Here is a 13,712-nt window from a genome sequence, read left to right as displayed (position 1 = left end):
CATCAGAAAATAATCACAACCTATTCTAGTGACGGCCTGTGCTTGCATTCGCACGCGCAGCATGCTGTCACAGTCCGTGTGGTCAACTGGCTGGATTACAGTATGTATCGGGTATCGTGTGATGGGGAGGGGGTTTATGGTGATGGGGAATTTTGGTCTGGAGAAGAAGGACAAAGCACAGATTTGAAGACTGGGATGGCTGTGGAACCTAGGCCTGCCTGGTTGTGGTTCGTGCAGATAGATGTTTAAATCTATCACCACATGGCTTGCAAGATGCACGAAGACATGAGGATGTGAGGATGCGAGGATGTGTGGCTTGGGAATCCGTCAGGATCCTCTCATGGATCTGAAGGAACCGAGCCCTCATCCTTACGAAGTACAAAGTAGAGGCGCCGCACTCAAAAGCTTCCCGAGAGCAATTGAACTTGAGAACGGTCATGCATATGCGCCCAGAATTCCATTCATCCTTCGTCCTGGTATTTCCAGGTCAAGCACTCAAACTTGAGAGCAACTGAGTGATGGAATTGCCGGCTTCACGCATGATGGACTATGCCTAGCTCAGACCCTGGCCAATACCGCCATGGTTCCCAATGAACGGGATACCCAGTCCAGTCCATACCCCGACGACTGTGACAGCTTTCTCGATACGGCTGACCAAGACGTGAGAGCCGGTGGCGGGACCGTCTCATTCATGATAAGCGAGTTAGCGCATACACTAATGCCACCGTGGAATCCCGACAGAAGGCTTCCGGAAGCAGGGTTGAGCCTGGATTGGGTTCTGTTACAGAGTATTTGTTTCGATCGGTAAGGCCCTGAACTTCTCGCATCAAAAAATTTTTTAACTATTTTTCATATACTGCATTTCATCGCCAAGACACTAAAAACCACCAAGATCAACTAGAAGGACAGACTATACCTCTTTTACCATAGTAAATATATATATAAAGTAGGTACTTCTATCCTTTTTTCTTATTAAAAAGTTATATAAAGTCTTCTATATATTATACTAGATAGGGGTTAATTTCTTACTTCTATTACCTAAAAAAATTAAGCTTTTATAGATTTTACTAAAAAATAAAAATATTTAAAAACTATAGTTTAAATTAAAATCTTTTTATCTAATAGTTTATATAGATAGTTTAGATAATCTATATCTATCTAATATCTATCTTTAAACTATATTTAATATCTATAATATATCTAGATATTATTAAAAATAATAATAATAAAGTTAAATATATTATCTAAAATCTTAATAGTTTTTAATTTACTTTTCTATATACTAATTATCTTTATTACTAATTTAATAGCTATTAGTTTTATGTTTTATTTTATATAAGTTATTTATAGTTTAATAGCTTTATTTACTAGTTTACTTATAATATAATAATCTATATTACTTATTATACTTCTCTATTATAAAAGATTATAATCTTCTTTTAGATATTAACTTATAATAAGCTTTAATAATATATAACTTTAAAATTTAAAATAATTTAAAATATAATATAAAATATATTTTATAAAGTCTTTTAAATATTATAAGACTTTATATTTAAATAAATTAAATTACTATATTTATTATATATATTACTAAAGATTAAATTTAATTTATAGCTTTATTAATTTAATAATTATATTAAAGTTATTAATAGTATTTATATACTAGCTTTTATTTTTTATAAATTTTAAAAATATTTTTAAAATTAGAAAAATATTTTATTATAAAATATTTTTACTATTATATAATTAGATAAATAAATAATATTTATTTTAGCTAAAATAAAAAGATTAATAAATAATATAATATTATTAATATATATTATAATAAAAAGCTTTTTAATATCTTTAAAAAAGTTTTATTTAATTAATTAAAATTTTAATTAAATAAAAAAGATTTTAATTTTATATTTATGATAAAAATATTATCTTTAAAATTAATATAAAATAATTAATTTTTTTATAATTTAAGAAGAATTATATAATTTTTACTATTTAAATATTTAAATTATTATTAAATAAGTTTTTAAATAAATAAAATAATAATAAAAAATTATTTAATTATTTATTTTTTAATATAGATTATTAACTTAAATATAAATTATATATATTTATATTATCTTATATAATTACTTTTTATTAAAAAGATAGTTTATAATTTAAATAAAAGCTAAAATTATTAAAGTAGTAAAAAAATAAGTAAATTATAAAATAATAAAATTAAATATATATTAATTAAAATATTAAATTACTTAATAAAATTAAAATTTATATTAGATATATCTTTAAAATTATATAGTTAAAATAATTAGATAAAACCTTTTAAAAAGAAATACTTCTTAAGATAAATTATATTTATTTAACCTTTTTATTTTTAAAATATAAAAAGATTTTTACTAGCTTAAAGCTATTAAAATAAGTAATAGCTTTAATATAAGTAGATAAATTAAGTTTATTTTTAAATAATATAAATAATTTATTAATAATAATAATAATAAATAAAGTATTTAGATCTATTATTTAAAAAAATACTTTTAATATTTATTAATTTAATAATTAGATTATAAAGAAAAATAAAACTTTTTTAAAATTTTTAGTAAATATTTTTACTATCTTAAACTATTATAATAAAATTAAAAAACTATCTTTTTTTTTCTTTTACTTATTAATATAGCTAGTAAAATAAAAATAAAGAAATTATTTATTTTTAATAATAATAAAAATATTATTAATATTATTATTATTATAATTATTATTATTAATAATATTAAAAGAAGGTTTAGTATTAGTTATATAGCTTTTTTAAAATAAAAGAGAATTTTAAAAACTTTCTTTTTAAAATTATAATTATATCTTAAAAAAACTAATTAATAGCTAATAAGGTTTTTAATTTTATAATATAGTTAGCTTTATAACTATTAAATATTTAATTAAATAGATATTAATTAATTTTAAAGTTTATAGACTATAGAATATAATTTCTATTTCTTAATTTATTAAAAGTTTCTATTATAGGGTTTATTTATAGTAGTAATTATAGTAGTAATAGTAAGGAAAATAATAGTAAGGGAGGTAGAATTAATATAGGTAGTAGTAAAGGAGGTAGAATTAATATAAGTAATAGTAAGGGAGATAGAATTAATATAAGTAATAGTAAGGGAGGTAGTAGTAAAGAGAAAGGAATTAATATAAGTAATAGTAAGGGGGGTAGTTTAATAAGCTCTTTTTATTTAAATAAAAAATCTATTTTTAATAATAATATATTTATAATATTATTAAAGTTTTAAAAATATATTATTTTAATTAATAAAAAAAAGCTAGAATTAAATTATTTTAATTAATAAAAAAAATTAAAATTAAACTATTTTAATTAATAAAAAAAAATTAAAATTAAACTATTTTAATTAATAAAAAAGAGCTAAAACTAAATTATTTTAATTAATAAAAAAAAGCTAAAATTAGATTATTTTAATTAATAAAAAAAACTAAAAATAAACTATTTTAATTAATAAAAATAAATTAAAAAATTTAAATAAAAAAAATATTTTTATTATATTTTATAATATAATTACTATATTAATAAAGTTTAAAATTTTCTAGATATTTATAATCTTAAAATAGTAAATAGTAAGTACCTATAGTCCTTAAATAGGTGGAGTATGTATGTGGAGATGGACAAAAGATATATCGGTTGGACTTATAAAAAGTTGCTAGGTGTTGGGAGGTATCTTTTCCTATCTCAAAAAATTTTTTAATGCAAGAAGTTCAGGGCCTAATGGGCAGTGTACCCTTTGTACGCTGTTGTGTACTTCCCGCCATGCTTCTTTTTCTCCTATCTTCAAGTTGCTTTTAGCCAAAGTTCACACAAAGGCCCGCGGCGGAACACGCGAAACGCGGAGAAATTGTCAAACAATCTTTCCCCAGCACGTTGTAATGTTCTGCTCTCTTTATTACCCATGCTTACAGGAGGAGAAGACATGCCTGGGTAGATTACTTTGTAAAAGAAATAACGCCGTTGACCCGTATTCTTCGCTCCACAAAGTATTGAGAGAAGTTTTGGTGCCGACGCTGGAGGCAATCAGGAAAAGTTTGATAGAGAACCGAGGAAGGGTTTTGGATACTTCGATTCAAATACAAAAATAAATAGAGTTTAAGGTATCGGGTACCAACCTTCCAGTCATTTGGTGCGGGCAGGACCCGCCCCGCGGCTCTCACAGCGTTCCAACCGTTCCAATTTATCCATTGATATCAAGTCCACTCTGTCGATAGTGAGGTACCTCAAGCTCCATATAATGAGCTGCGCTACATTAAGTACTTCGCACGTTGACCTATGCGCGGGGCTCCCGGATCATCCAAGTCAGGTCCACAATTCGGGAGCGCCCTGTGCCCCTGACGGCCTAGTGTCTCCGCATCGGCTGCAATGCAGGCACCAGCGTGGGAAGCTCTTTGGAGGAGAGGAACAAGCAGCATGCATAAATGCTGGGAGCTATGGAGTAAAAATCGAGAAGGGGTGTTTCAGGCAGGAAAACTGCCATTTCTCAAGCACAGTTGCGACCAAGTACAAACAGACGGCACTAAATTGAACTGGCGTCTCTATTGTCTGTGCACTGCTCTAAATTGCGACAGAACCTCAGTATCTTGGGAAGAGTACAGAGTACCTGTGAGGAGATTGGTATTAGATTGCTGATCAGCAGCAGTATATGTAAATCCTGCAAAGTACTTTGTAGTGTCCAGCTCAACTCAGCTGCGTGAATGATGAACGCGGGATGAGAGGTACATTTCTCATGCCACGGCCTCTTGTCAAGTTTTCTTGGCCGGACTGGTTGTGGTAGAACGTGTGTGAGCAAACATGAACCCAGAAGATGTGCGTTATTAAGTATCTTCCATCCATGTCAACATCACCTCACAACCACTGAACCCTTCGTTCGTCCACTAAAGATGGAAGCAAACGCATTTGCCAAGACCTTTCGTCGTCTTTCATGCACCGGTTTGGTCAGGCCTGCAAGGTGTAATGAGTGTGATGGGATGACACTTGCCATGCTCACCTGGACGTATCACCGCGCCGTTTTTACCGTACTGCCTACGAAGACGACCGATTACTGGTTGACGGCCATGGTATTATGGCCTGCTGTCAATGTTCAAAACTAGCATGAATGATGGGAAAGGATTGGGATCAACTCAAAACTTCGGTTTAGCTTCTGTGGACCTCAATGGGCCAAGTACACTGTGTCTAATGCTGCTTCAATTCACTGGCTACAGCCACCGGAGTGTCACTTTTCTTCCTTGTTCAGAAGTACCTGGTTCTCGGCAGTCAAACTCTGACCTACGCGTCTTCAACGCGTGGCCCATATTCTTCCGCCCCGAGGCAGTGGCCGAGGCAGATCGAATTTCACCAGCCATTTTGAACCTCGAGGTACACGCCTGAGGAACCTGTGGAAGTAATCACGGAGATTGCGCGTACGAAGTGGCAATTATCCCGTACGCCGTTCTCTATACTGGTGCCAATCTGAGGTATGACGAGAACATTGGCTGGATTTGTACCTCAGACCGAGCGTCCTCGGGCGGGATGTTCCTTCTGAGGCGTCGGTATGGTGGTACGAAAGAGGATTGGAAGGTGCCAACGAGCAAATACTTCGATGACGGCAGAGTACAAACACAGTATCACACTGTGACTCCAAGAGTTTACCTTCCTCTTCGTGCAGCGAGGACTTGGAGATTTAAATAGGGGGGCTCTTGCTTTTCCTTGCCTTTCTGCATCCACTTTGATCTCTACGAAGGCGACCAAACACGTCTAACTTACGATACAATCTCAGTCTTAATATGATAAGTGGAGCTGCCATGATGAACTTCGTCTTGAAGGAATCAGGGTCTTATACTCAGGTTTTGAAGTACACAAGCATCTTATTATGCTCCTTCGTAAATTCCTTGAGCTGTGGCTGATGGCCTACACTATTATGAAGTACTTGAGAAGTCGCGTAAATGTACATTCTTGCCACCTCGCTTAGCACGTGGCTTCCACCCTCTAAAACACATTCTCCCCACAAAGGCATTGATGGATGGGCTTTGCAAACGAGGATGCTGAGCGAAGGTCCTTCGACCAGCTTCATTCGTATGGCCCGAGACTCGGGACGTTGGTACTGTATTTCGAACTGTTCCGCGGCGTCGGATGCCACCGTGATTTGAACATGACGCTGCCACGGCGACCTGAAGGGAAGGTCTCAGGTAACATGGCGCAGGTCATGACTTTGACGGGGAATATATTCAGACGAAGAGGAAACTGCATTGATATCCTCCACATCGAGTATCTTCATTGGTTCTTCTTCCCCAGGGTCTATTGGATTCTGGTTTGCTGGCTCAAATGTCCTGGGTTCATCGCGGTGCAATATTTCGCTCAACGCTCAATGTAACCAGTTCTTTGTTTATCTTCTTCACCATGTGGACTTCTCCGTCAGGAAAATGTGATTGTTCAGACTGACTGGGTCCTGGGGAAATTATTATTTCATCAAATATTATCACTCCGAAGACTGCTACCCTCCAGGTTCAATGGTACATTAATTGATCTCGTTCAGTGAGAAAATCTATACAAAGTAAATCCACAACCAAGAAATTCGTTCTAGGTCACTTGTACTTCTAGCCCCTACTTACTATTGAAGAGCTTCGTACTTCGTACTCGTACATGTACTCGAAGGATCAGTCTTCATTTGCTGGCCCACCACTGTACTTCGTATATCTCAGTACCCTTGGAGGCATTATTCATGCTCAGGCCGGACCCGGGCTTCTCGAACTGGTCGCTATGCGAAGTACATTCACTTCCTCACCTCTTTAACATCGGTCGGTCTTGTGGAGAGCCTTTAGAACTCCGCATGTACTGCCGAAGTACTTTGGCACATTAAGAAGTCCTCCATCGGACAAGGGAGAGGATACTCCTGATGTTGTATCTTCCAGGGTAAAAGAGACTTGTTTCAACCTCGGCGCTACACATACCTTGTACATTTCGTAGGAATTCAGCGGACTGTCGCGTTTCAGTACCTCGGTCGCCTAGGAAGATACAAGCTGGGCACTCCAATTGTACCTTTCCTTCTTCCAAGTCAAGGTTGTCAGTGATTCCACTGGTCTGTGTGGGTGTGTAATGGTGCTGTTCCCGTTCAATAGGTTTCCACTTTAATCTGCGACACAATAGCGTCTCTCTGCCGCAAAGGACTGGGAAAAGCATCGACCATTACCCTTCTCGGCACCTACCCCCTTTCCTTCCATCCCTTTTCTCCTCGCCTGCGGTGGTTTTGGTTCTGTTCCCCTTGATCGCTTGGCCCAGTTCCTCACTTCCCAACCCTCCCCGTTTTACTCTCTGTTCGAAGTACATCTTTCATTTCTTCGCGACATTGCACTGACGCTACCCGTGGATGAGCCTTGTTGGTCAACGCATGGAGATGCAAAGCAGCACAGGGGAGGAGTAGCACGAGAGCATTGATTGAGGAACCGCGATCCCCAGCGACCTTGCGCCAAGTCAGCCTGAGTCCTTTCAGGAAATTTCAGCCGGCAATCACCAAGTTTACAATAATCCCATCGTTTCCAAAAATCCCCTTGTTGCTCGTCGGTTCTTAGCATTAAGTGGTCGAACAAAGGCGCCTTTCGATTCAGACCCTTAACCACCCCAATTCCCCTCCCCCTTCCTTTTCTCCCTCTCCATCGTCGACACTACCGCAAACACCACTGTAGCCCCCAGTCGCCCCAACATTGTGGTTCCAACGATCCACCGGGGGCCCTGACTCTCCATCCCCTTTACAGAAGTTCACTTTTATTCGGGGGCCTTGTCAATCCTCTAGCCCTTTCTGAGTTGGACCTTGCTCACTCCAGTCACTCCTTTTTCATTTTTTTTTTTCTTCACTCTCTTTTCTGATTACCTCTTTCCCCTTTTCTGCTGTCCTTGCAGACTCTCTTTCACGCGCCTCATCACCACCCTCCTGCCACCCCCCCTTCCTCGTTGGCTACACCATCAACTACTCGTCACCCAAATCGCCCACCACGAACAACTGACTCGTACGAGGGAAGAAAAAAAAGAAGAAAAGCAGAAAATATTCCAATGGTCTTCTCGATTTAAAATACAACCATCAAATTATCGCTGAACTGAATGCTCGAGTAACGGTGAGCAGCTCTTCGATAGAGCTCGTCTTTCGTTAGCCACCGCTTTGGCACGGTGCCAGGCTTTCTACGCCCGCCTGAAAACGATAAACAGCAAACCTCCCGATCGATCCGACTGCATTGTTTGATCGTGTGGATAGTCTGTTAAACAAACCCCTCATTTCGATTCTTCTCGATGTCTATGCTCCTCGGCCATTCATCCATATCGCCTCTTGCGGGGCCTAATTCCATCTCAATGTCGACTGTCGCAGCTCCCACCTCAACCCACGGCCATGATTTGGTTCGTCGCGGTTCCTCGCACAGCTCAAACCATCTCGCTCTGGAGGATCGGTTTGAGGTGTTGAAAGAAATCGGAGATGGAAGCTTCGGTAGTGTGGTGCTCGCGAGGGTGCGAAGTGCTGGATCTAATGTAGCACGGAGAGGCACAGTGGTGAGTTTCTGCGATCGACGGTTCACGTTGGACCCGTTTGCTTGTTAGCGTCCAAGGCGGTGGATTTCCTAATTATTTACCCCATTATTCTAGGTTGCTATTAAGACGATGAAGAAGACATTCGAGTCTTTCACCCCGTGTCTTGAGCTCCGCGAAGTGGTTTTTCTCCGAACCTTGCCCGCCCACAGCCACCTCGTTCCAGCGCTCGACATCTTTCTCGATCCCTACAGCAAGAAGCTCCATATCTGTATGGAGTACATGGAGGGCAATTTGTACCAGCTCATGAAGGCACGAGACCACAAGTGCCTTGATAATGCCAGCGTCAAGAGCATTTTATTCCAGATCATGCAAGGTCTGGAGCATATCCATGCCCATAATTTCTTCCATCGCGACATCAAGCCTGAGAATATCCTCGTTTCTACCTCGGGCCACTCTGACTCCTCCAACTCATTCCGCCGGTACTCGGCTCTTGTAACACCGCCATCCACGCCGCCGACATATTCCGTCAAGATCGCCGATTTTGGGCTCGCTAGAGAAACGCATTCTAAGCTTCCCTACACCACGTACGTGTCTACGAGATGGTATCGTGCTCCGGAGGTCCTTTTGAGGGCAGGTGAATATTCGGCCCCCGTCGATATTTGGGCCGTCGGCGCCATGGCCGTCGAGGTAGCCACGTTAAAGCCCCTGTTCCCTGGTGGCAATGAGGTTGATCAGGTTTGGAGGGTGTGTGAGATCATGGGAAGCCCCGGAAATTGGTACAACAAGGCGGGCGCTCGGGTCGGAGGTGGTGAATGGAGGGAGGGGACGCGGTTGGCTGGGAAGCTCGGTTTCTCGTTCCCCAAGATGGCCCCCCATTCCATGGATACAATCCTCCAGTCTCCCCAGTGGCCCGCTTCACTGAGCCATTTCGTCACTTGGTGTCTTATGTGGGATCCTAAGAACCGACCCACGTCGAGCCAGGCGCTCGCACACGAGTACTTTACCGACGCTGTCGATCCTTTACGACCCAAGTCATCCGCGTCGAGGATTTTGGGTCGCAAGCAGTCCAACATTGATCATAACCGTTCCTCGAAGGATACTGTTGCAACTCTCTCTACCACCGGAAAGCAGTCCTGGTTCCGGAAGTCATTAATTGGCCGCTCCGAAGGCATCGCCGATCCCGTTGTGACGCCGGTTATGACAAAGGAGAGTTCTGCTCCTCGCCCTTCACCCGTCCCCTCAGCAACGGTCAACAATGAAGTCCCGGTTGCGAAGACGAGGACAACGGCCGCGAAGAGGACGACCTGGGTTAACGGTCCGTCCAACGTTGCCCCGATGCCCATTCTCCCTACCATCCGACCCATTTCTCCCCTTTCCGACGCCGTTACAGCCCAGGCAAACAACGCGGCGCCCTATAACGAACAGCAACTCGGTGTGGATGGAAAATCGGGTAAGAAGATTGGCAGGCAGCTGTCAGTAGCGTCGAGCACGAACCACTACGCCGAGATGCACAGGCAACAAGCTGAGAGGGCGCTTAACGGCCACACGGGTCTAATCTCGCCACCAAGCGCTCAAAAGGAGAGCTTTTTCTCTCACCTTCGGAAGAGAGCACGACGGTTCTCTGGGAGGCACCAGACGCCCATCTCTCCTACGTACGATGACTTGGAAGCTCAGGTGGGATGTGGACCCTGGGCCAGCAATAGGTCGTCAATGATCATGGATGCCCAGGCACATCCGCCCCCGAAGCATGAGGTCTACGAGTCTCTTGATAAGGCTTTGAGGGACGTTCAACAGCACGAGTCCCTCCGACCACCCGTCCCACCAGCGCACCAAATTGCGGCTACGACTGGTATCAAGAGGCACCACTCTTTGCCCAAGTATCAGCAGCCAAGGTCTGTCGATAACCTCCTTGGCGCAGCTCGGGCAGGCGCAGGGCCAGTGTCCAGTCGAACTCGACGATCCCAAGCGGCTCAGGGTATGCGACAATATGACGCTCCGGACGAAGAGGACGAACTTCTCGACGAGGTTTTGAGCTCAACCCGACACGCTATTCACCGATTAGAAAAGGATGGAAAGCCTGCCCTTCGGCAATCAGCTAGCAGCGCGGCGATATCGAACCCGTATCCGACCCCATCTCCCTCGGCTAGCGGCAACGCGGTTCTCTTCGGCGATGGACAGGCAGTCACTCCCAAACCCCTCAACCTCGCAAAGAAGCCAAGCGGAACCGAGAACAAATGGCCTACACCTCCATATGAAGAGAGTGAGTGGGCGGCTTCAGCCGCAGCCAGCATCTGGGCAGCTAGCAACCGCTTTTAAACCTGGAGCTATTGTGCTTCATGAGGCCTTGGGGATCCTACTTCGGTCCAGAGAACAAGAAAAACCTTTTGAGACGCTTCTCGAGTAATTCCTTGTTTGCTTCCCTTTCATTTTATTGTTTTTTTTATTTTTCTACTCATCTCTTTCCTAGCTGGCATGAAGGGGGTTGGGACTTTGCACAGGGCACGGTGTTTTAGGCGTTCTTCAAGTTTTTGTGTGGTGGACATTGCATTCTCTCGTGGGACTACCCAAAGCTGCTCTAGATGAGGCACAGAGAGAGACGATAGCGGCGGGTCTCAAAAGCAACATTTCTTGAATGAATTTGCGGCGGACATGAGATTCCTCTTGTTCTTTTTTCTTTTTCTTTTCGAACAAGCAATGATGATGGACACCAACACCCAGACCACGTCCTTGGGGACAGGTAAATGGAAGCTGTGTACCTACCTCGCTTCATATTTTGTCCTTTTTTCACTTTTCCTCGAACTTCTTCGACTTGCTACTACTACTACCACTATACCAACCTCTTTTTTTTGTCTCTCATTTCTCATCTTTGTTGACAGGAATACCCGATCCCGAGAAGAAAAGATCGCCACCACTATTATTATTATAACTCATCTCATCCACTTTCTTTTGTCTAGCTCATCTTTTTGATTACTATCTTTTTTTTTTTGTTTCAAATAACTTAACAAATACCCCTCAGCTGATATATACACACATTTATATATCAATTACATTACCCAACCTATATATAGACTGAGAGATGAGGCATGGTTCCAGGTTCTACTCCAGAGGAGGGAGCAAATGGTGTTCCTAGGTCTCATTACTTTCCTTATTTCCAGCTGTATCCAAGAAAAGAAAATTAGTATTTTGTTTTGTTTTTCCCTTTGTTTTCAAACCCGTCGATAAGGTGTTTGGAGTGCAGAAGGGCGTGAGTAGCCGAAAGGTTTTTATGTTTTGTTCTTCTTGTCTTTCAGCGGCATCTATCTGCCGGGGGGCGTTTGATAATGTTCTGCAAGCTGGCTGGAAGGCGCTGACGAGGTTGGATAAAAGCGCCGCTGGATACGAGATGGCATCTGGATGTGTCTCTTTTGGAGCCTCGAGTTGTTGTTAATCTTGAGATTTCTTCTTTCTCTTTTTTTCCTTTTCGATCTTCTTGAGGAGAGTTGGGAATCGTCTGTTGCTTCGATATAACAAGGTTTTTAATATCAGATCGGGAAGCCCATGGTTATGGGTGTACAATAGCCCAAGCTTGCTGCATCGACGGATTAAACTTGAAAGTCTTCAATCCTATTATCAGTATCTCTTTCTGGCGTGCTTGCCTCCAATGACAACTCTCAAAACAAAAATGCGGTCTTTACTTCAACCCACTCTATCACAACCAGGTTCCGAGACACAGCCAAGTACCTCCGCCTAATGTACATAATATCTGCAATTCCAGCAAGCCGAAATCTTTACCCCCGTCGTTTCCTGTCTGTCGGCTGTCGGGGCGACCCGAAGCTACTCGGCGCCGTGTGGTAGACCATGTCCAAGGCGGCTGGCATCACGACACGCACCTCTACTACATACCATTAACAAGACAACAGGCAAATCGAGCGAACAATACAAACTATGCAAGCCTTTGGATCTCTCCCCGGCGCCCGGCACAACTAAGAACATTGGCCAACCACCTTCCCACATGTCTTTTTTGCATGAACATGGCTAAATCCGCGTCCACAGGATACACACAGCCTTCTAGCTGCTATATGACCGTCTGCTTCAGTTATTCCTTTCAACCGGAGCCCGACGGTTGGGGAACTCGACAATTGGCAAAATATATCATTCTTAGGCCGCCACATTATCACGCGGTAATCCTAGACTTCACCATGAGTTGACGCGTTTCTCGTGCGGAGGGCCTGTTCCAGGTAAACCCAACATAGCCAGAATCCGTGACAGTTCGGGACCTTCGTCATAATAAATCAGGAAGCAAGATGATAAAAAACGATGAAACGAATACCATTTCATGTTCGCAACTAACCTGGTAAATTCTTCAACGTACCAACGGTTCTTGGAAACCCAGCAATATCTTGGTTGGAGATATCCTTCAAAGTAACGATGGCGCTTCCACCCTGCATTGAATTCGAATTCTGGCTTGCTGCAAGAGGATTTACTTCACTAAAAACTGACAGTTAGCTACTTTCAAAGTTCTAATTCTCGGGTCTAAAAACCTACGCGGCAATGATGCGTGATTTCAACTTGTCGATAGACGTCACCAGGTTGTTGAGGACGTTTTTGTTGGATTTAGCCCACTGCACCAAAAAAATGAGCGACATGCCACTCTGTAGTCGATAGTTTTTCAGGGCCTGCGCCTCGTTCTCGCCGTACAAAGGTGCCCGAATCTCCTCCAGACGCGCAAAGAAGTCGTTGGCCTGGTCTCCGAGGGCTCTATGCACATCCCAGCGCGCCTTTGGCACCTTTGGGAGCAGCTCGACCCAGTAACGCTGGTGCAAGAGGTGAACTTCGGATTCGGTGAGGCCATGCGGGGACTCCGCAGCGCGCTTCAGAAGATCCGGTCTTGAGAGCGAAGAGGACGCCGCAACATAGCAAGAATTTGCTTGGGTTCGGGGAAGTCGAGGATGCGGCCTCGATCCTTATCTGTGAGAGATGGCGGGTTGAAGCCGGAGAGAGTAGACTACTCAAGAGTAGAAAATAAGCCGATGAGAACATCGGCATCACCAAGCCCCACGCCGACGCGGCAGAACGCTCTGTAGTTGAATCTTGGAGCTAGGGGGCATGGCAAGTCACTACTGTAGATTGGGTTTGCCTGCGTATAAGCAGGATCTTGATTAGATCATCGGGGTTTGTATTAGCG

General features: G+C 41.8%; 1 protein-coding gene across 1 annotated transcript; it reads left to right on the top strand.

Annotated features, from left to right (window-relative positions):
• Window positions 1–8,374: 8,374 nt before the first annotated feature.
• SAPIO_CDS1045 (uncharacterized protein) lies at window positions 8,375–10,864 on the top strand (the record flags this gene model as incomplete). Its single annotated transcript, XM_016784032.1, has 2 exons — window positions 8,375–8,569; window positions 8,663–10,864. 2 exons carry the CDS (start codon window positions 8,375–8,377, stop codon window positions 10,862–10,864), a joined length of 2,397 nt encoding a protein of 798 aa, XP_016645969.1.
• Window positions 10,865–13,712: the final 2,848 nt, after the last annotated feature.

The sequence above is a fragment of the Scedosporium apiospermum genome (assembly GCF_000732125.1).
Source record: "Scedosporium apiospermum strain IHEM 14462 chromosome Unknown SEQ_SAPIO_0044, whole genome shotgun sequence".
NCBI lineage: Eukaryota > Fungi > Ascomycota > Sordariomycetes > Microascales > Microascaceae > Scedosporium > Scedosporium apiospermum.
This window is presented reverse-complemented; position numbering and strand designations above follow the sequence as displayed.